This window comes from Dermacentor albipictus, chromosome 1 (genome assembly GCF_038994185.2).
Source record: "Dermacentor albipictus isolate Rhodes 1998 colony chromosome 1, USDA_Dalb.pri_finalv2, whole genome shotgun sequence".
Taxonomy (NCBI): Eukaryota; Metazoa; Arthropoda; class Arachnida; order Ixodida; family Ixodidae; genus Dermacentor; species Dermacentor albipictus.
In genome coordinates this window covers 63,063,175-63,085,902 of record NC_091821.1, presented here as the reverse complement: position 1 = coordinate 63,085,902, position 22,728 = coordinate 63,063,175, and the positions used below count along the sequence as shown (strand labels likewise).

Below are 22,728 nucleotides of genomic sequence, written 5' to 3'. Positions count from 1 at the left end.
GGGTGTGTGCGTGCGTGCGTGCGTGTGTGGGTGTGTGCGTGCGTGCGGCGCGTGCGTGCGTGCGTGCGTGTGTGGGTGTGTGCGTGCGTGCGTGCGTGTGTGCGTGCGTGCGTGCGGCGCGTGCGTGCGTGTGTGGGTGTGTGCGTGCGTGCGTGCGTGTGTGGGTGTGTGCGTGCGTGCGGCGCGTGCGTGCGTGCGTGCGTGTGTGGGTGTGTGCGTGCGTGCGTGCGTGTGTGCGTGCGTGCGTGCGGCGCGTGCGTGCGTGTGTGGGTGTGTGCGTGCGTGCGGCGCGTGCATGCGTGTGTGGGTGTGTGCGTGCGTGCGTGCGTGGGTGTGTGCGTGCGTGCGTGCGTGCGTGCGGCGCGTGCATGCGTGTGTGGGTGTGTGCGTGCGTGCGTGCGTGTGTGGGTGTGTGCGTGCGTGTGTGCGTGCGTGCGGCGCGTGCGTGCGTGTGTGGGTGTGTGCGTGCGTGCGGCGCGTGCGTGCGTGCGTGCGTGCGTGTGCGTGCGTGCGTGTGTGGGTGTGTGCGTGCGTGCGGCGCGTGCGTGTGTACGTGCGTGTGTGCGTGCGTGCGCGCGTGCGTGCGTGTGTGGGTGTGTGCGTGCGTGCGTGCGTGCGTGGGTGTGTGCGTGCGTGCGGCGCGTGCGTGCGTGCGTGTGTGGGTGTGTGCGTGCGTGCGGCGCGTGCGTGTGTGTGTGGGTGTGTGCGTGCGTGTGTGTGCGTGCGTGCGTGCGTGCGGCGCGCGCATGCGTGTGTGGGTGTGTGCGTGCGTGCGGCGCGTGCGTGCGTGCGTGTGTGGGTGTGTGCGTGCGTGCGTGTGTGTGGGTGTGTGCGTGCATGCGTGCGTGCGTGCGTGTGTGGGTGTGTGCGTGCGTGCGTGCGTGCGTGCGGTGCGTGCGTGTGTGTGTGGGTGTGTGCGTGTGTGTGTGGGTGTGTGCGTGCGTGCGTGCGTGTGTGTGGGTGTGTGCGTGCGTGCGTGCGTGCGTGTGTGGGTGTGTGCGTGCGTGCGTGCGTGTGTGTGGGTGTGTGCGTGCGTGCGTGCGTGTGTGGGTGTGTGCGTGCGTGCGTGCGTGCGTGCGGCGCGTGTGTGGGTGTGCGCGTGCGTGCGTGCGTGCGTGCGTGCGGCGCGTGCGTGTGTGTGTGGGTGCGTGCGTGCGTGCGTGTGTGTGGGGGTGTGTGCGTGCGTGCGTGCGTGTGTGTGTGTGCGTGTGTGCGTGCGCGCGCGCGCTAACTTTAGCCAGAGTTAAAAATATGCGAATGCCACGTGGCCGGTTAGAAACAAGGTAATGTTGTTTGCTGTCGCTTGGAGATAGTCAAATTATTTTTTCATGCCACCTAATTAGATCATGAGTCGTAATTAATTAATAAATCCGCTTCTCAAATATTATAATTAGACTAAACGTGTCAATGATAAAATTGTAGAGCGACATGTAAAACTCCGGATACAGCTTTCTGTTGCTCAATACGTGCTACATACAAGTTTTCCGAGCGTGAAAAAAGCCCACAAATGCACGCAAAATTGCCGCGCGACTGGCCGGTCGAGTGGGATGAACGAGTGGGCCGCTGGAGAGGTCGGGGTAAACCTCGTGCAGAGCGGACAGACACGGATATGTGCCGGTCTGTAACAGTCTAAGAGAAACGGCTCGCGCCCTATTCAACTTGGGGTGAGCAGGTGGAAAGACCCTTCTAGACATGTAGAAGAATTTTATAAACTCGTTGTGAGTAGCGGGAGCGTCCCTGTGGCCGTAGGGAGGAGGGGAGTCGGCGCTCCTTACAGAGGAAGCGCGGTCGGTGAGCTCACGCGCAGACTCGTGAGCAGACTCGTTGAACTTTGGGAGAGCACCCTCGACCGACCCTACGTGAGCGGGAAACCAGTGAATCGAACGATGCGTGAGAGCATACGAACTCGAGACTCTAAGAAGACGACCAGCTTGCTCGGCGATGCAACCCTTCTCAAAAGCCCTAACTGCCGTTTTGGAATCGCTACATCTCGGACCCACGACCGCCTAGCAGCGCGAGGGCGATGGCAGCTTGCTCGGTGACTCCGGGGTCTGAAGTCCGAATCGAGGCGCTATTGGAAATCTTGCCGCTGGAGCGAGTGAGTGAAATAACTTTATTGGAGATCCGGCGAAGACGCGAACTCGTCGTGCACCCGGCTGGTCCAACGTCGAGACCGGCAGGTCTACGCCACTGGCCTGGTCGCGGGCATGCCGGACAGCCAGGATTTGCTTGTCTAGAGCTTGTCCAGAAGCCAACAAACAATGACACTAAGGACAACATAAGGTAAATTACTTGTACTTACTAATTGAATTAAAGAAATGATAAGTTATTGCAAATGAAGGTGGAAGAAAAAAAAACAACTTGCCATAAGTGGGGAACGGACCCACGTCTCCGCATTGCGCGTGCGATGCTTTACTAGAACTAACCCTGGGAGTGTTCCCAGGGTTAGTTCTAGTAGTAAAACATAAGTACCCAAGAAAGTGGATGGGAAAACGGCGCCGCGGTAGCCCAATTGGTTAGAGCATCGCACGCGTAATACGAAAACGTTGGATCGTTCCCCACCTGCAGCAAGTTGTTTTTTTATCCACTTACATTTCCATTAATTTATCATTTCTTTAATTCAATTAGCAAGTACAAGTACAAGTACGCACATGTGAAGGTTACGTGCATCGCCAGAAACATGCGAAGTACATGGGGGGAATAGCGAAAGCAAGCTACCGCTGTAATACAGAAATGCGGCGCCGCACTTTGGTGAATGGTCGTACTTCTGTATATCGGAGTACAGAATGCTCATCACATTTTTGCGCTGATGTGCTACTTTGACGCTAAAATCAAATACGCCAAAACTTTACTTCGAGCCTAAATGTTTGCTGCAAACCCACTCCCAAATCCCCACCCCTTATGTAATGGCCCTACTACGGGGTCTTTGAGGAAATAAAATGAAATGAAATGAAACCAAGGAGTATTTCTGCATTTGATTCCTCGTTCTGTGTTCTACACAACAACGCGTAGCCCGTCAGCCTACGCAGTTGTTGTTAGACACCAGCCCATCACGAAAACATGCACCCTTCTGTGCCTCGGAAATACTACTTTAATAATTTCGTTTGGCGACCCTTCAAGCTCGTGTCATTTCCGTTGGTCCAGGACTCTGCGCCTGCGCCGGTTTGGGTCCGTGCGGCTGGTGGCCCCGCCAGCTAGCGACCTTGTGGATAGCGGGACTGCACTTGGTAGACGCCTGGTTGTTGGTGTCCGTAGTTCTGCACCTGGTAGGCGCCCGGAGTGGAGACGCTGGAAATGCCGTAGCCTGACGGGTATCCGCTTCCGCTTGGGTAGCTGGTGCCTGCAAGGTGCATGACAAGTGCCTCATTCAAAGATGAATTCACGTTTGCTCTCGGAGGGTTATTGCCAGGCTAATTCCCTGGCTAAAGCCCATATTGTCGTGGCTCTGTATCGCTGACACACAGGCGTCACCAGACAACCTTATTGTAGCTGCTCGTAGGCGATGTACTCGTGGATGATAAACAGCCCTCGTTGAAGCTGCGCAAGGTGAACGTGTTAACAAAACCAATTTCTTGACGTAATAGTTCTGCGGAAACCCGCAAGGTGGACAGAAGTGGTTAATAAAGGGAAAATTAGACATCCACCCAATCGTAGCAATTGCTACAAAGGAAACCCGCACGGGTTCCTCGGAAGAAAAGCCTCGCAGTACAAGAAAAATTCGTACTGGTCCTGGACCCGAAACCGGGACCAACGGTAAAAGGTGGTCCCAGGCAATTTTTATGCGTTGCATATTGCAATCACTCAGTTTCAGCCCTTGGGCGCGGCCGGGCAGCCACCATTGAGGGTATGAGCCATTGTTCATTGCTGCGCGTCCCATATGTGGGTCTATTCTCTTTTAAGTTTTCTATGTTTGTTATTAAGTTGCTTCTATTTTTATGCGTTGCATATTACAATCACTCAGTTCAGCCCTTGGGCGCGGCCGGGCAGCCACCATAGACCTTTAGCGCAACCACGTGACGTGACGTCACGACAGCCGGAGGAAAAGCTGGGCCCCAACTCGCGCAATATGCAACGCATTCTTGGCTTAACCAAGCTAAGCCTAAAGTGCCATGCCTTTTTTTATAAGACTTTTTATCAGACTTTTACAACATATGACTTTTTGACAACAAAGACTTTTTATAATAATTGCCTGTGACAGATAGCATAATTTCAGTCCTTCAGCTGGATTACTCAAATAGGCGTACATGAGAAATCGAAACAGATATTTTCAACGAATTATGAAAAAGTTCCTAATTAACTTCACAATAAAGTTACGGCACATATTGCAATTTACTCGTTGTAGCCGGTGAGCTTTTTTGCAAGGCGTATCCGCTTAGAATTATTTTCAGCATGACACCTGCAGTTTCGAGATATTCATTGCCAAAGTGTTCGATGAAACACGCGGGCGTCCCAGTTACTTTTGTGCTTCAATGCATAGATGCATAGCGCTGAAGGTCGTACGTTAGACAGGAGGAATATTCCCTTCCGCAGTGCAAGAAGACACTCCCATATACTCATGATTTCACCAAACCATTAATTTCCTATCACAGATTTGCCTACATAATTTGTTGACAACATGTGTGAGAAATTCATGCCAAAATTATCGAGCGCCAGTGTATCAAAAACAGGAAATTAACCATCATCGGGATAGCAACGCCATAACACTGTGACTCACAACCAACTCAAAATGCCAAAATGCACCGAAGCACCGAAGAAAAAGGCGTGCGGTTAAAAGCGCTTGTGTTTGTATTTCCTTTCATTTAACCTCAACCAATCGCCAAATTGCTATCGTGAAACAATACCATAGTGTAGGCATGGCGAAAACTGAGGCTGACTGCGCAGTATCCAAGTATGCTGCAAGGAATGGAAGGGATTGTACACAAGAATGTGAAAATATCGCACGACAGACTGAATTCTGTAAAAGTCGGCACTATTTCATTATAGGACTGTGCTTACGTAAAGAGCGCGTCAAAACGTAGCGAGCATATGCAACTTCGGCATTTGCAGTGGTTTCTTAGCTATAACTTTGTAAATCTCTACGAAAATTTCTTACACAGATCGTCCTGTAAGGGCGTACATTTTGCACGGGCTCTTTCCGTAGAGACTGGACATCGCAACAGGCTATGTGGAACTTGGAAAAATTCAGGAATGAAGGGACGCGTGACCGAAGAGCACTTGGTGCAACGTTATCAAAGTTATTGTCTGTGTGTGTCTTCGCCATAAATTTGCACCTGTTTAAATTTGAGAAGGAGTTTCGTGACACTTACTGTAGTAGTAATTTTGACGACCGGGTTCGGCGTTCTGCGGTGATTGACACCGAGTTGGCCACGCCCCCGTCGCCTGCTGGTAAGCGGCCCATGGACTTTTCGTCTGCTTGTCTGCGCAGACATGAGAAACCACCACAGTGTTGCATGTAAATCCTATAACCAATGCGCAAGCTCCCGGGTGACTACTGGAAATCGCCGCTAGGAGACCAGAACAAGTAATAAAACCAAGACCGACTATCTTTTTGTCAGTGGCCTCAATCACGCGCTTACAGTTTAGTCCAATTGTAAGTAAGGTAACTACGTTAATCTAACATTAAGAAGTCAACTTAAGTTTGGTGAGGAATACCTTCCTCTCAATTGATTCATGGGATAATGGGTAGGGCGGCTGGGGCAACATAAGGTCCGGAAACGTGGCTCACGCCAATCTGCAAGAGACGGTGGTCGATGCAAACAAGACAACGTTAGGCCGGGTACAACTCCTCCAATGCCACCCCGACTTCTGACACGGACCGCTTGCGCCGGTTTGGAGCAGATGTCTCCGGTTCACTAATTTGTTCCTCATGTCACCCCACTTCGCTGCCTACGATGAGTCGGCCAAAAGCCCAAGCGTCCGAGCTATCCACTGACTTCGGGCGTGCACGTATATAGACGCCGTCGATAGTCAGCAGTCGACCAGCTGCTGCCAGTGCGCAAAGCTTCTGCATGCGGTCCTGCGTTAGACCGAACTCATTTGCCCAAATTAAACTGTGACATATTTTTGTCGTGATAGCAGTTACATGGACAATGGAGTGGCGTTCATACGCCATCGCCGCCGCCGTCGTGCTGTCACAGTTTCGACGGAGCGTGCATGGCCCGCGCGCGCAGGGTTAGAAGGTCTTCAAAGACGCGAGTGACGCGCTGTGCGTTAGGCAGCAAAAACTGCGAGGCCGAGCGAACGCGTCCTCACGCTGCGCTCAATCGGCTAAGTTGCGAAGTCAGGCAGCGTTCTGTCTTCGCTGCTGGCATGCGATGGGTGCACGTGTACCACATAACGTTAATGCTCAACAGCTGTGTGCGTATACACTGGTCCGAGCGGAACGGACAGTGAAGTTCAAGCTGTAGCTATACTCCTTTCATAGGGCGCTGACAAACGCCGGCGGTTTTCCGCCTGTCTCATCTCGTGCACTATCGAGGTGTGATGCCTGCAATGGCAGCGCTCCTCATGTATAATGCTAATATCCTGAGACGCCTGGTATATTAGCCGCCAGGGCACTGTTTCTGCCACACTTGCCTTGCGTGCTGCGTCGCGCCGACATGCAGCCTCCGCGTATTGTTAGAACACCGTCCGAGGAGCTGTACCGTTACGCTAAACACTGATATTGCTATCAATCTAAAGCTTTAGTATACGTCGTAAAAATGCCTTCGTTACCGTTAGCGAGCGACGCAAGGCTAACGCTATCGTACGCTGCAGCGTACGGATTAGTGTTTTATAATAGTGTAAACGAGCCTAACACAAACAGTGGCGACGCCACCAAAATGATGACGTTGATCATGAAATTTGGGTTGTGGCGCCATATATATTGCGCAAGCAAACATTCGTAATCTAGGCATGTGAGATCTGGCAGCACGCATGGCATGACTCGCCGTACGCGCCGCCAAATTTCGGAGACCATGTTCAGCTATAATATACAGCCGGTATCGCTATACCAAGTAACACTCTTGTTTGGGCTAGTTGGTTCATGCTTGAATTAGTAAAGGCAAGGCGCAGAAGACCAGGACTCAAGAAGAACAAGGCGCCGGTCCTGTCGTTTGTGTTCTTGAGTCCTGGTCTTCTGCGCCTTGCCTTTACTAATTCTTGCTGTACCATAAGCAACGAAAAGTCGAGAACTTTCCCATGTTAAACCATGTTTGCAAGCGTTAGCATCACAGGATAAATTACAAAAATGGCGGAAGCACGCTACGCACAAGGCTAGCGTTCTGCGCATGCACCGTCTGGTCCCTCCAATTCATTACGCGTAACGTGGTGCCACTTACGCTACACTAAAGTTATCCAATGGTACGCACCCCCTCCTCCTTTTCGTGCTAAACTGACAAATTTTAACTGAATTACGAACTATACACATCTATACACCAATTTCAATATACTCATTTAAGCTGGCGAGCCAGTGAGTCATTACCGGTGTCAATTTCATTTTACTCCGGTGTTAGGAACACCGAAGCCTATTAATGAACCACTCGAAGAACATTGTCAGCGAATGTACACCACAATTCTCAGATGTTTGGCGCCTTCACGTATGGACCAACGGTCCATTATGAATGAACTGCATTTCACTGAGAACAATAAACCTTTTTTTTTCATGAAAACAAATAGTGAAAACTTGTAGTTTATTTTACTTGCGTGACCGCCGGTATAATGGCACTCAAATATGCAGCATCGCGCGCGAGCGCTTCCCGCGGTCTGCCCCGGCAATTTCGTTTTACGTATACGAACCAGCAGTAGCAGCCGCGCTGGTCCAGCCAGCCGAGTAGTTCGTTGCTCCGTTCGCCGGGTACCCCGAAGCCCCAATCTGTCCACCTGTGTAGCTTCTGGAACCCGGGTAGCCAGGCGACTGCTGGTAGGCCGTCTGGGTGGACTGCGGCATGGCGTAGGCCTGCGCCGTGTAGTTCTGGTAGGCCTGGGCCTGGCGAGCATACTGCTGCTGCAGTTGCTGTTGCTGCAGTTGTTGCTGCAGTTGTTGCTGCAGCTGTTGCTGAATTTGCTGTTGCAGTTGTTGCTGCAGCTGCTGCTGAAGCTGCTTCTGTTGCTGCTGCTGTTGTTCTTGCTGCTGCTGCTGAAGCGCCAAGGCCGTCTGGTAGGCAGCAGCCGTCGTATTCGGGGAGTATCCCTGATTTGCCATTGCGTACCGCTGTTGTTGTTGCTGCTGCTGCTGCTGCTGCTGCTGCTGTTGTTGAAGGGCAGCCGCCTGCAGGGCATTCTGGATGGCCGCGTAGCCCTGCTGCGGTATCTGCCGCTGCATGCCCGAGGCTTGGTAGCCCTGATTGACAAAGGGATAGCTCTGCCCTACGGCAGCGGCGTACGCCTGGTAGCCTGGGGCCGTCGGGTAACTCATCCTCTTGCAAACTAAAACGTGCAAGAAGAAAAAGGGCGACAGGGTAGAAAGCGAACTGAAATGCAACGTAATGGACGTCTTAGCGATTGTCAGCTCCCTCCAAGAAGTAAGACTACAATAACTTCTCGTGCTTTTGATATTTATAGACTCGAGACGGCATTCGCTTCAGTTACATATAAGTGAATGTTAGAGAACCACATGCAAGAAGACGAAATCGTTCCGCAGTCCTCCACTAAAACGTCTCAGCGAAGTGTTGCTTTGGGAACTTAAAACCCTCAACTGAATTTCGTGACATCGGCGCCTTTCAGTCGCTGCTCCAGCCTGCCGGGATGAAAACATTGGCAGCACCACTACGCGAAGGAAACCTCCTCACCGTTAAAAAAACAAAAACTGAAGACTAATCGGCAGATAAGTGCTGGATAGTGAAATTTCGCGGTGAATTTCATACCGAGTAGCATGGCAACCAAAATAACCGCGCTATAAAAAAAATAATGAATGTACAACTGGGGCCGTATTTTACAAAAATTATTTTCCACTGATTCTATCCATCTCTTATGCGTCCAACCGAGTGGCCGAGCATAGCGATAGAGGGGGGAGGGGGGGGGGGGCGGCTTTGTGCTAGGCCATGATGAACGACAAAATGAAAGAAAAATGAAGACTCGCAACAAAATACGACCCACGCATTGCCGGGTGAACCTACACACTTAGACGAGTCACCTAATCGAAATAAAATGAAGCGGCGTGGAAGCGAAGCATCCGGCGAGCCTTACAGAGAGGTTCGAGCCATCAGTACAACAGCTAAGCCATGCTAAATGGCTGGGTCAGGCAGTTAACATCGAGCCTAGTCGACCAGCGCCCCTACGGAGGCTGGTACGCGGGGACGTGCAGGTTTCGGTATACTCACAAGGGCTACCGGTGTCCTTCGAGGCCTCCAGCCGATTCGAATTCACCGAGGCGACTGGCACGCGAGGGCCAATGCACGCACCAGCACCCGCGGTTGCCTCGCGCGGAACGCGCACCCCCGGTAACGCCTCGTCGTCTTCCCAAAAGTTTGGAACACCGAGTTTAGTTCGCCTTTTACACTGCCGCGTGCCACACAAACTGTTTTCTCAACTTATTCGTAGTCGTTGTATCTCCTTATCGTACCCCGTGTGAAAAGGCAATTTTTATTCGATTATTTCTTTAGAAACTTACTTCACATTGTTAGGGATAGTTACATCGTTAGTTTGCTCTCTTGATCAATAAATGTGTGCTCTTTCGCAAGCTACTATTGGGATTGTCTTTTACTTGTTTCACTTAAAAATATTTTCTCAATCCTTTTTTATTTCTTTTTTTTCTGTGTGTGTGTACGGAGGGTATCTTCGGGACACAGTTGCTGCGGCTTTTTGAAACCGCCTTTTTCACGCTTGTATATGCAGAAGGTGCTAAGACCCGGCCGCGGCGGCCGCATTTCGATGGGGGCGAAATGCGAAAACACCCGCGTACTTAGATTTAGGTGTACGTTAACGAACCCCAGGTGGTCGAAATTTCCGGAGTCCTCCACTACGGCGTGCCTCATAATCAGAAAGTGGTTTTGGCACGTTAAACCCCATAATTTAATTTAAGGTGCTAAGTCTTAGAGAAAACAAGTTCTGTGCACACACAAAGTACGACGGAGCAGCTTTGACGTTGAAGCTCATTTGAATGAAATGGTTTCCCTGCCGAAGTTTGGAGTATGAGATGCCTGCTCTTCACCGCCTTCCAGAGAGGCTCGCTCATTTTGTGGCGGGCGACCAACGATCGCGTAAGGGAACATACTTCTGTAATACTGTTTCACTGCACAGTATTTCTACAAAAGTGGTTTTCGAACTTAAGCAACTTTGCGGAATGAAACCGCATGCATGACATCTACGGAGTGTGTGCTGCAGGAATGGATACTACAGTGCATGATTTGAGGAGGTACGTGCCTTGCACTGATATCAACTTTTTAGACACGTAGGTATAGATTTTCAATGAATACATAAAAGGGGCCGTGGAACCTAAGAAAAATTACGGAGTAAAGCCGGACTGGGCACTTGGTCACAGTGACCTGCCGATTACGCCAGTGAAGCGATTTGCGTACATGAGAAAGAAGTAGAAGAAGAAGACAAAGAAGAAGAAGAAAAGAAGAAGAAGAAGAATGGCTTTATTGTAAGACTTTATTGTTTGACTTTATTGTATGACGCCTTTAGTCCGAGTCGTCGTCTCCGCTTCAGAAGGTGACGCCTCCTAGATGTGGCGACGTAGCGCACCAGCCCCCCCCATTCTGGCGCAAGAATTCGGGTACCGCAGCCCAGCTCGCCCATGTGTGAGACGTGGACGGCGAAAGTAAGCGGGGGGGGAATTGATGTGTTGGCGCTCGTTATACTCTGAGGACAGGGCGAGAGCACATACCCAGTACGTGTGTACCGCGTTAGGATGGTGCCCACATACCTGACAGATGGGGGTGGCCTGGTCTACGCCCAATGTGATGAATGATTGCGTCATATAGGGTCTGAGATTGTCGGATGAGATGCAGCTGCCCGTGGAAAGAGGTATGAGGGAGTCGGGAGGAGCATGCGCGATTCGCTGGAATATTTGAGCCGAGCTTGCTTGCGGTGCGGGCAAGATGGCGGACCTATGCGCAACTCTGCTCCCGTAGGGAGCATATACAGTAACTCTAAGAAAGAAGCGCGAGAGAGGAACATGGTTGCCGCATGAGGCGTTTCTCAGCGTTCGCACGCACCGGCACGCCATATGGCATCGAGTGTTCTTATGGAAGTGCGAAAGAGGAGCCCCACTGGATTACATGCCTCATACATCTCGTTTGGACGATGGCAATAGGTGGTGTCGCTATAACGACTCAGTGCTAACGCATTACCGTCGACAGTCATCGCGAGATGGGTTCTGCTACAATTTTTTTTTTGTGTATCAGTTGCTCAGATTGTCATACATCAGTGAAGCATATTTTTTGTTATTTACTCCCTTGTTATGAGTGATAATAAACGGCACAATAAGCAGATACCCGGAAAGATAGATCGTACGTGACGTCACGGACGCAGCTTATCACCGTGATGGTTCTCCAATATGACGTCTAGGATGACTTCAGTGTATCATATTCACTGCCGCGAATAACCTGCTTCCATGGCGGAAGGAAAGCTTAGGAGGGGCCCCACCCTATATCGGCTGTGTTGGAGAGAGCTGCAACTGCGCGACGATGTCTGGCGCTTTGTGGCGCAAGGGCCAATGATGGTCAAAGAGCACCAAGAAGTGGTAGGGTGTAGTGCGAGACGTCAACGAACACAGCTGCTCACCGTGCTAGTTCGCCAGCACGGCGCCTAGGATAACTCCTTCCATTACAATTATAATGTTTCAATATGTGACCTTCAGCTGTTTCAAAATGATACACCTAAATTTGAAGCCAGGGAGGAGATGGGAGCAATAATTTCGATTTGCCTGGGGTAGCAGAATACACTGAGACGCTGCTGTGAGCGTGAATGCGCGCTTCGGCGTCTGCGTGCACTTTTGCGTCATAGTGCGAAGCCCTAGTGCGGGGAAGCGAGCGACGTTCGACGCCCGCCTATCTGCGAAAGGCGCTTCATATCTGGACACGATGAGCACGCATGCTTCATCCAACGATTCCCTTTCTATCCTGCCTGAGTGTGTTTTCCCGGACACCTGAAGAAGAGAGCGCCCCTCCCGTCAGTAGCCTTCGCCTTCCGTTCTCTATATTATTATGTTGACCCCTCTTTACGTAACGATGCAATTAAGCCTTGTTTTCGTTCTACCCAGGGTCCGATCCAGCTAGGGTAGCCTCCAGGAGGAGGCTCTCATCGAAGCATACAGATAATAGCGGGAGGGGGCCTGCTGAACGCTCAATACCGTCAGCCTCTCCCCCTCCTCCTCTTCCTCTGGATACGCCAGTGGTTCTACGTCGCCTCTTCACTGACCATGGGCCCTTTCCGCTCTGATCGACCGGATCAAGTTCCGGGCCAGTGGGCCCTTTTGTAAGCCCATTTAATCACATTTACAAATAATTCCGCGTGCATCTGACTGCAACATATCCTGAGCTAATCGACGTAATCACTTCCGACTTAGTATTGAAGGCAATGTGCAATTTACTGTACAGGGGTGGATATCTGCACTGTGCGCGGATGGACGCAGTGCGACAGCCACCCTCCCCGCCCCCCCCCCCCCCCCCGCGAACTTTTCAGAGTGAACCCATATCTAGAAGGATAAGGTCATCCGGGATGCCAGAACCGCACGTAGGCTAGAGAAATCACGTGGTGCGCCGAATTGTTTCTTTCTGTATGTCCATTGTTCCGTGGGGGGTCAATAGATCAACAAAGGTATTTTTGACATACACGTATGCGTCAAAGCACGACAGACAGAGTCTATCTGCATGAGTGAGTACACTATATCGTCTAACCCAGCAGACTCGAACAATTCATACATACAAGCTGCCACAAAGCGGCAAAACCCAATCCGCAACTACCCGAGCGACCAGTCGACGCTGCAGAGCGTGCCATGCGGCTTGTATATGGCGCTTGGAGGTCGCAGCACCTTTACGAGCGCCAATAGAGTGGTCAGTTCATTGTGGAGAAGCACCCGCCGTGGTTGCTCAGTGGATATATGGTGTTGGGCTGCTGAGCACGAGGTCGCGGGATCGATTCCCGGCCACGGCGGCCGCATTTCGATGGGGTCGAAATGCGAAAACACCCGTGTACTTAGATTTAGGTGCACGTTAAAGAACTCCAGGTGGTTGAAATTTCCGGAGTCCTCCACTACGGCGTGCCTCATAATCAGAAAGTGGTTTTGGCACGTAAAACCCCATAATTACATTGCGGAGAAGCTCCGCACGGTTGGTTAACAGCTGGGCAGGGTAGTTTAAGTCCATAGTTCCTCGGGCGCCGTCCAAGTGAGCAGACTTACGGCCGCGCTCGATTGGAATGGCGGTACTTCAGCGAACTGAACTCCGCAGTCTCCTGGCATATGCATCCAAGTGTCTTGTTGTCAGCCCCTTGAAAACGGCCTCATGGACTGGTGATAAATATTGGTCCCCCAAAGAGGCAGGTGGATCCACGCAATTCGCCGCGGCACCAGCCGCAGCTAGTGATGCCTTTTCCAATGCCATTCCTTCTATATAGCGCTTCGTCAGTGGTTATGTTTGTGCCCTGGGATTTGCCTGACGGGAGGCCAGTGCTGTGGCGTGTCGACCGTAGAGGCAGCATCCATCCCCAATGGTGCCCGCTTCGGGCACACGACAACTATACGTGCACGGCTCGGGTTTCCTCGCGGCTGCACGGCGTCTACGACGGAAGCGGCCGCCGGCTCACGGACTGCTATTCGGCCCCTCCTCGTGCCGGCAGCAATGCACCCCCCCCCCCCTCCTTTGTGCGGCGGCGCCCAGGGGCAACCCTTTTACCGACCACCCAAGGAGGACTATGTTTCGACCCCGTGCCTTGCAGTTGGTTCCCTTTGTCCTATGCCGGGCCATTGAACTTGCCCGGCGCACCATTCCGACCAACCGCCAGATTGGCCTGACGACGCAGCGCGGTGCCCGGAGGCGCCGGCTACTGAAAGCGGCGTTGGGACCACGGAGGCAGCCCGGACCCTCTCTCTCTCAACCTTGTTCGTCCTTAGGGACTGTCTGGGGAATCTGGGGACGGGGAGGTGTTATTTAAGCAGCTTGCAGTAGCTCTGCTGCTCTCTCCTGATAACCACGTCAACTTGTAAACATTGTATAAAGAATTCTTCGCCGAAAAAGCTCTCCTCGTCTCTGACTCTGCATGAAGTGGGCAGTGGCGTAGCCAGAAATTTTGTTCGGGGGGGGCTACGCCACTGGCCCAATATATATATATATATATATATATATATATATATATATATATATATATATATATATATATATATATATATATATATATATATATATATATATATATATATATATAGCTGCCCGTTGCAGCTCAGCCTCCTCCTTAAGAGGTAGCTTTAGCTCGGGTGCTCCTATTTAAGTACATGTAGAAGGGGAATTCGTTTTTCCCTGCAACCACTTCACCAAATTTGAGGAGGTTTGTTGCATTTAAAAGAAAAAGTTTAATTCTAGTGACTACTGGCTTTGAAGTTTTCATTTAGGTGGTCAATTATATATAAAAAATTGGCCAAAATTGAAAATTTTCAGAAAACGAAACTATAAAGTTTAAAACTCCGTGACTCAACAATGAAAAATGATATCACAATTCTATGAATTGCATCTAATAGTACATCTGCAGGGGACAAAATATATATGTTACACATGAATCTCAAAAAAATTTAGTATTGTGGAAATACGGCTTTTGCAGAACCCTTGTACACAACGTAACCAATTCACGTAAGATACAAATTGACACAGCAAACTTGTCCGCTTTGACTGTTATAATAAATGCCGTTTACAGAACCACAGTATCTGTTCTTCATGCATTGCTATTAGCTTGTAAACGTCGTGCTTCCATTTTTTCAAACTTTCGAATTTTCCAAGATATTTTAAACAAAATTCAGGCCCTAAATCGAAGTTCTGTTTCCAACAGACACTAGGATTTAACTGTCTCTCTCAAATGCAACCAATTTCATTAAAAGCGATTTGCAGGATTATCTCAGAAAATCGTTTTTCCGTTTTATGAGTATTTTAATAGGCCGCGTCGGATTGGGCCCGAGCTAAAGCTTCCTCTTAAACAATTTATCGAGGGATCAAATACATGAATAATAACTGCATTGTCATTGCCAAAGATGCTGCAAACGAATTATTGAAAGCTACGCACTGTAAATACAAGTAACATATGTATTTTTTCATAAAATATTATACTCGTATGTGCCAAAAATTGTGCCCAACATAACTGACGTCAATGCTTCCATGTATTTTGTCTATTTATTAAGTAAAGAAAATATCACACGAACTTTAGAACTATATCAATTCGAAACCAGGAAAGCAGTGCATGCCGCTGATATGAAAAATTAAAAGGCAATGAACTGAACAAGTTGAGGACAAATATGTTAATGAAACTTTGTTATTCAAGAACCGTGCTTACATTCTTGTATATATACAATGGCCAGTGAAAAATCTCAATGACGGTGTCGTTTGTTCCAATGTATTACGCAGGAGTAGCTGTCCCTTGTCGTGTATCGTGAGTAAATGCACCGAAGTTATAGTCGCGACAGAGAGCACGTATAAAAAGCAGGAGTTCTGCAAGATATATGAGGGCAAGTCAAATGAATGGGCCAACAACGGGGTACCTTATTTAAAAGTAGTCTTCATGAGAATTTAGACATTTGTCCTATTGACTAACGAGTTGCGTGATTCTCGTCTTATAAAACTCCTTGGGTTGCTGCTTCAAAAAGTCTGTATCTGGTTCCCTTGAGCTGTTTTTTCGGTTGCCCCAAAATGTAGAAGTCGCAAGGTGACAGGTCTGAGCTGTATGGCGGATGTTGCAGCGTTTCCAACTTGAACTTTGCCAGTTTTGCATTAACCGCATATGCGACGTGGGGACAGGCATTGTCGTGGAACAAGATGACCCCATTCGTCAATTTTCCACGTTGTTCGTTCTTGATTGCGACACGCTGCCGTTCTGGCGTTTCACAATATCGGAAACAATTGATAGTCTCTCAAGATTTAGCGAATTCTATCAGTAATGAACCCCGTCGATCGAAACAAAAAGTCAACAACACCTTTCCAGAGGAAATGATGGCCTTTACATTCTTTGGGCGTGGTAAATTCGAATGTTTGCACTGTAAGCTTTGCCGTCGTGTTTCAGGCTCGTAGTAGTGGCACCAAGGTTCGTCCCCGATCACAGTTGCAAGCAAGAAGTTGTCATGCTCATTGTGATACCCGATCAGATGAGTCAAGGCAGCGCGAAACTTCTCCGTCTTCTCGCGATCCATAGATAAAAATCTTGGGGATCCACTGCGCACCAAAGAGCCGATAACCGAGAAGCTCATGAATTATGGCGTGAACCGAACCGTGACTGATGTTCACACGGTCTGCCAGTTCATCGATGCTTATCCTCCATTCTTGTTTCAGCAGCTCATGAACCTTTGAAATTGTGTGGGAGGTGATTGCACGATGGTTTTGGCCCGGTCTTGGTATGTCTTTGCAACGTCCTTTGAACCGTTTGCTCCAACGCTTCACAGTGGTCAATGCAATGCAGTGTTCACCGCACACGGCAGTCATATGGTGATTAATTTCTGTTTTGGAAACACCTTCAGCTGTGAAAAACTTCGTGACACCGAACTGTTCAACTTTTGAAGTGTCCATTATGTGACGCAACCATATTCAACCCAGTGTATGAGAGCATTAAAGAACATTTTTCACACCTGCGTGTCACTTTTGTAAATGAGACATGCCGTTCTCCTGCGCGCATGCCTCGCAGATAATGAACCAAACCATTATTGCGCGGTTAGGGTAGGCTCACTTTCATTTGACTCGCCCTCGTACTTTAGAAATGCAAAGATACAATGAGATATGCAAATGCGAAAATACGGCTTGATAAAGGACAAAAAAGTGTCACTGGAGACAAAGTTCACTGCACGTATACACAAAACCTCGCAACAAGATATTTAAGTATACGTATAAGTCTCCAACGAGTCTATGTATGTAAGAAGAAGTAACTGTATATAATGCGTCAAACAAGGCAAATAAACATGTTGCACAATCATAGATTCACAGAATCCTAGATTCCGCCCCCATTCCATCCACTCCCCCCGATGTATTGCGCGCGACGGAAGGCGGCGCGCTTGCTCCCCGCTTTTCTCCTATGCGCACACAAGACTGAGCCACCATCGTCGGCTCACCCATTCCACCTCCCCTCCTACGCTTTCACTCGCACATACAGCATGCAGCACGTGGTCACGATGTTATCACCCTTGGACTTTATACGAAACATGAGGGCGATGGCAGGAGTGCGCAATACCGAAGAAAACATGAGACGCTTGGTCCACTGAGAACCATACGCATACTGCTCAGTATCCTACAGCGGCGAAACAAGACTTTCCGGAAAGGTTCCGCTCAAGGAATGCGGTGAAATCCTTCGAGTCCCCACAGTGATGGAGGCGAACGACCATTGTTTTTTTTTTCTCGTCTGCTAGCCAGAAAGCGTCCAAAACCCTGTCCGGTAAAAATCCACTCGGCCAGAGCAAACCGAACGCGCACCGAAGTGCACCGCACGGTGGTCGGGCCCATACGAGAAAAACGTATGCGCTCTGGCTGGCTCTGGTAGCCCGCGGGTAGGGTAGCGAGAACAAAAAAAAAATGAAGAGGCTCAATGTGCCCTCGCGAATAAAAGTCAAAGTAGAAAAAATAAATAAGAACGTAGTTACTTTGGCTGGCCTTAGTGTCTTGACATGGATGTTCTGGCGTATGTTAAAAAAAATGTTGATATTTTTTTATGTGACATGACGGCACAAATGAACCACCCCAACGCTTCGTCTCATCGGACCTCGCTGCCTGCTTTGTCAAGTCGTCTGCTAGTGTGTTGATTTGGCTTGTCTCGTTGTATGTTGAGATGTAAGACTTTAGAAAAGTCAATAGACCTTTGGCGTCAACTGTTTATAACAACATTAAACCCACAAAGTTCCGCAATTGAAAATCTAAAGCACAACTTTGGAAATGTCAATGCACCTTTCACATCAAGAGCTTATGAGATTTATACCCATAAAGTTTCGCAATTGATATCCATGCGCTCCATAGCCCGCTCACCATCAAAGCGCCCTTGAAACTTTGTGCTCGGATGGGACTGCTTGGCGTTATGTGACTCCGGGTGTATGGGCGTTGCCACGAAATCCAGCCCGAGTTTGCAATCTTCGCGGTTAAATGTGTTTTCGAGCGTCAAAAAGACATTCTAGACAAAATCCAGAGTGATTTCCGGCGCCGGGGGTCGCTTTGGTCGGCGGTGCATGGAAAGCACGAAAAAATTTCGGGGGGGGCTGAAGCCCCATAAGCCCCCCCCCTGGCTACGCCCCTGGAAGTGGGGTCCAGACCTCCTGCCGGCCACGCATACCTCGGCACACGCAACACTAGGGACGATGCAGTCTTTGATGAACGAAATAATCTACTTGCGCTTTTGCCTTAAGTGGCTTGCAAACTGCGATTCCCGCAATCGTCGCATCAGTCAAGAATCCCTTTCATGAAACTTATTCTTATTTTAGTGCAGGAACAATTGGTAAACTGCCGAGCTTTAACGCGAATCTGGAGCTTTCCTCCTTTTAATATTGGTTCACCTTGGATGACCACAGAACAAGAAACAATGCAGTTGGGATGCTCTCCACTGCATATACTTTCCTTCTCGCCCCCCACCCTGGCGAACATACAGGCGCCCTAAATCCACCTTGTGCACCGCGCCTTTATGAAAGGGCCTGTTGTGCCACCTCCGTTCCATGCGTCGGTCGCTATGACGCCGCCAGTATACAGGGTGTTTCCCGTAACTTGAACTAAGAATTTAAAAAAAAGTAGTTGGCTGCAGCTGAATGAAACCAACGGCATACAGTTGCCCATATCCAGCTTTTATTGATACGTAGTACATACTAGCGCCCCAAGAGGCCGCGGCACGAAGCTATCGCGTTTTCAATGAAACGAGCGGGTTTTTCGCGGATAATTAAAAGTGCAGATCGATTACTGAAAAACGCAGGTGACGAACATGTTCTAGGAGAGAATCCACACGAGACAAATGCAGTTGATCATGCTGTGGAAAGCTAGAATTTTGTTCCCAGAGCGGTTAAAGATTCAGCAATGGAAGCCTATGGAAACGACGAAAATTTGTAGTCGATTTTCGAGACGAAAACGGTAGCTGTGATATCTGCTATCAGCAAAAAACGGTAGCTGCTATCGTAATAGCCGCTAGAGCTAAGTAGTCTGGAGGCTCAGCTTTCGATTTGATGCCTATCTCGACTCCCTACACGTGGCGTAACACTGTTCCCAAAAGCGATTTTTGAAACACACTCATGCAAATTCCCGTGGTATCTTGATAAACCCAAGCGTATCACTGCGGCAACGTCGGAAGCTGTGGCCGAGTGGTTTAATCGCACGCACCTTTCGTCCCGCGTGATGCTGGCAGCGACTCAATACCGTTCTCCGAGATGTCCTCTCAAGCCGCATAGGACTTAGTTCCACATTCCCCCACTAAATGGCAGCAACATAAAACTCAAGATTTGATTTCGGTTTTCGTTTTTCAGTGTTGCTCTTCAAATATTATTACAGCGAAGCTTTTAAGGGCTGCTTCCCTCAGGATCGTGTGCGTGTGTTAACACAAAACTGTCATATCAGGATTGGCTCCAGCGCCGTCGTTTTTTTCCACAGTTGGCGCTCCAACGCGCTCGTGCCACTGCTTCCGCGTTCGTCGTCGTCATTAATTAAGATACGCAAAGACGTAACCGACCTTACAGCGAAGCTATTAAGGGCCAGTTCCCCCAAGATCATGACCGTGTGTAGAATCAAAATTTCCCATACATGGGCTGATCCCGAAGTTAGCGCAATACCGGGCCGACACGCGGCGGAAGTGACGCATTCGTGAAGCACTCCCCATACGTGGGCCGATCCCGAAAATAGTGCAATGCCGCGGCGACCCGCGGCGGAGGTGCAGCTCGCCATTAAGGGGCCCACATACACAGCTTCGCTGGTCATCCTTCCTCACAGAGTGAAAGAGCACTTAGTTTTTATTTTCTATTTTACAGCGAAGCTCTATATGGCTAGGGTTCTATGCATTTTGTTCTTCGTGAACAAAAACTATAATCATCAATGGATCATACCCCCGTAAACATTCATACTGCCGTTCATACAGTGTATTTCTCCGTGCCCGTAAGGCAGAGGCTACAAGCACTCAGAAAAGTGAAGCGAACAGTGTTTAAATTCTTTCTAATCACACACACAACAGAACAGCATGTCGAAAACTGTCATCATCAACGACTCATACCCCCGTGAGCAAGCAAAAAATGCGATAACTCATAGTCCCGTAAGGTTCATGGCTACTCACTTAGCGCGAATTAGCTGCAATGACACTACCCCTGTTGTTGTTGTCGGTGATTTCATTGTGGATGTATCCGTACCGAAAAGGGAGCGGTTTACGCGTTCCGTGTCGCAGACATACCCCTTATCCGATGCCATGCCGATCCGGCCCAACCGACCATGTGCACTCAGCTGTGTACGTGCATCGATTTGACATTATTAAAGAATGTGATTGCAGTAGCGAGTGAAATAATGACCACCCATCAAGACAATAAATGAGTTCGTACCCCTGTTCAAAATTATGTGTCACCTCCGTGTCGTGTGCTAAACATCTTCGCTGGTCAACCACCTTCGCAGAGTGGAATGGCTCATTATTTTTTTTCCCTTCCTGAAAGGTAGCAATGTGTTGCTCATTTTTTAAGTCATCACTTCCGTAATCAGATTTTATTCATTGGACAACATAACAACAAGCATGCACATGTCTGTGTTACGTTAAAAAAAGATGAACTATCGTTCATTGTAGCGTGGACATACTCAGGAATTCTGGAGATTGCACTTTCACCATTCTGTGGAACTTAACGATTCGTTAGCGTTGCTGGCATCAAGTTCGGTTTCCTGGCGTTATTAGCAATAAAGACAACCTGGCCTGGGGGAAAGCCTGGGGGAAAGCATTGGATGCACTTTCCGTACTTTGTAACATATGGAGCAGCGCGGACATTTACGTTAGAACTAAATGTACTGAAGTTTAGGATGAGGTTTTCGCTGCAATATTTTGGCTGTCTAATGTGAACCCCTAAAGAAGAAAATACTGTGATTTGGTGACAATTAATGCTGACATACGTACAGTCACGTGAAATATGAGCTCCGACAGTGCCCGTGGTGGAACTGGCCTCTGGACTACAGGGCTACACTGACAGACGAAATGCTTGTTTGATAACTATACCAGTAACCAGAAAGTGTAAAGCTCTTGAATTGTTTGTATGTCGGCGCCGCTGTGCAGTCTTGGGCTCCCTTTTTACCGCGAACACTATGTTCCTGCTCATATTTAAGGTAACTGTACGTTATTTTTTTGAAAGCGAAAGCTTTACTAACGGCGTCGAGCCGAGTTTCGCCGTCGCCAGCAATTTGACCTTCATTTGACCGCAGCTGCGCCGTAGCCTTGGCAACGCATCACGTGACACGTCGCGCCGAGCTCCACCGCCACCCCCGGCTTGGCGCATGCGCTCTCCACAGCTGGGTCGCCGCCTGACTACGTGACTCGCCGCGCGCCTGGCTGAGGAGCGCCGCGCTTGCCTAGTCAGTGCGAGCTTGGCCATGGATGACAGCGAGACCGGGCCGTCTTCTCTGAGCGTTGCGCGGGAGCGGGAGGCTTTAAGCCGTCGTTGTCAAGCGGCGTTTGACTACCCCGCGGATACCGCCCGGCAAGCAGCTTCACTGGAGAGGGTCCAGAATGCAACAGGCGCCGCACCGTCAAGATCAATGTAGCGCCCGCATTCTCGCCCTGTCCATTTGTGCGTCGACGCTGCGCACGTTCGCGGCGTCTCTTTGCATGTATAGCACTTGCGCTTCCCTGTGGCACAACAGGCGTCGCACCGTCGAACGATGCGCGTCTACCCAAGCCTAGTCACAGTCACGGCTAGCCACCGACCTGGCACAACCGTGATGCCTGCCTGAACGATGTCTGTATGCCTAAGGATAATAACTACATCTAAAAGGGAAAATGAGACATCCACCTGTTCGTAGCAATTGCTACAAAGGAAACCCATACGGGTTCCTCGAAAGAAAAGCCTCATAGTTGAAGACCAGGACGAATTTTTCTTCAACTATGAAGCTTTTCTTTCGAGGAACCCGTATGGGTTTCCTTTGTAGCAATTGCTACGAACAGGTGGATGTCTCATTTTCCCTTTATTCATTACTTCTCTCCACCTTGCGGGTTTCCGCAGAACTACTACGTCATACATCTAAAAGGTTAACCAAGTGAAACCAACACTTAACCAGGCTAAAGCAAGCTTTCGCTTTGCATATCCAGGGTTAGCTGAGCTAAGCCGCCACCAATTTTTTTTTTTTATTTTAGGGTGGTGAGCTTTCTTTAGCGTCTTTAACCACTGTTCCAAAGTTCTCGCTTGGCTCAAGACGCACCTGTATGCATTTCAAATATTCTGAATGTTGTTATCGATTCAATGGCGAAAGAGCGTTATCTAATCAGGTTGCGCGCGCTAAGCGAATAATCGCGTATACATTCTGGATCACATTTGAGCGCCCGAGCTTGCGCTGCAATGTAGTACGAGCATGCAAATCTGATGAACCAATGCCTTGATCTTTAGATCAGATTCAGAGGAAGCACTATTTTGCACGCAGCCATCAT

General features: G+C 49.3%; 1 protein-coding gene and 1 long non-coding RNA gene across 2 annotated transcripts; one reads left to right on the top strand and one right to left on the bottom strand.

Moving 5' to 3' along the window:
• Nucleotides 1-3,068: 3,068 nt before the first annotated feature.
• LOC135912493 (mediator of RNA polymerase II transcription subunit 15) lies at nt 3,069-9,469 on the bottom strand. The gene is made up of 4 exons (XM_065444951.1): nt 9,300-9,469; nt 7,777-8,406; nt 5,307-5,417; nt 3,069-3,340 (listed from the first exon to the last, which is right to left on the bottom strand). Exons 2-4 carry the CDS (start codon nt 8,393-8,395, stop codon nt 3,195-3,197), a joined length of 876 nt encoding a protein of 291 aa, XP_065301023.1. The 5' UTR covers nt 8,396-8,406; nt 9,300-9,469; the 3' UTR covers nt 3,069-3,194.
• A 1,013-nt stretch (nt 9,470-10,482) lies between these two features.
• LOC135912474 (uncharacterized) lies at nt 10,483-22,091 on the top strand. Its single transcript, XR_010567687.2, has 3 exons — nt 10,483-10,741; nt 12,185-12,399; nt 21,510-22,091. It is a non-coding gene; the product is annotated as an uncharacterized lncRNA (long non-coding RNA).
• The last annotated feature ends 637 nt before the right edge of the window (nt 22,092-22,728 follow it).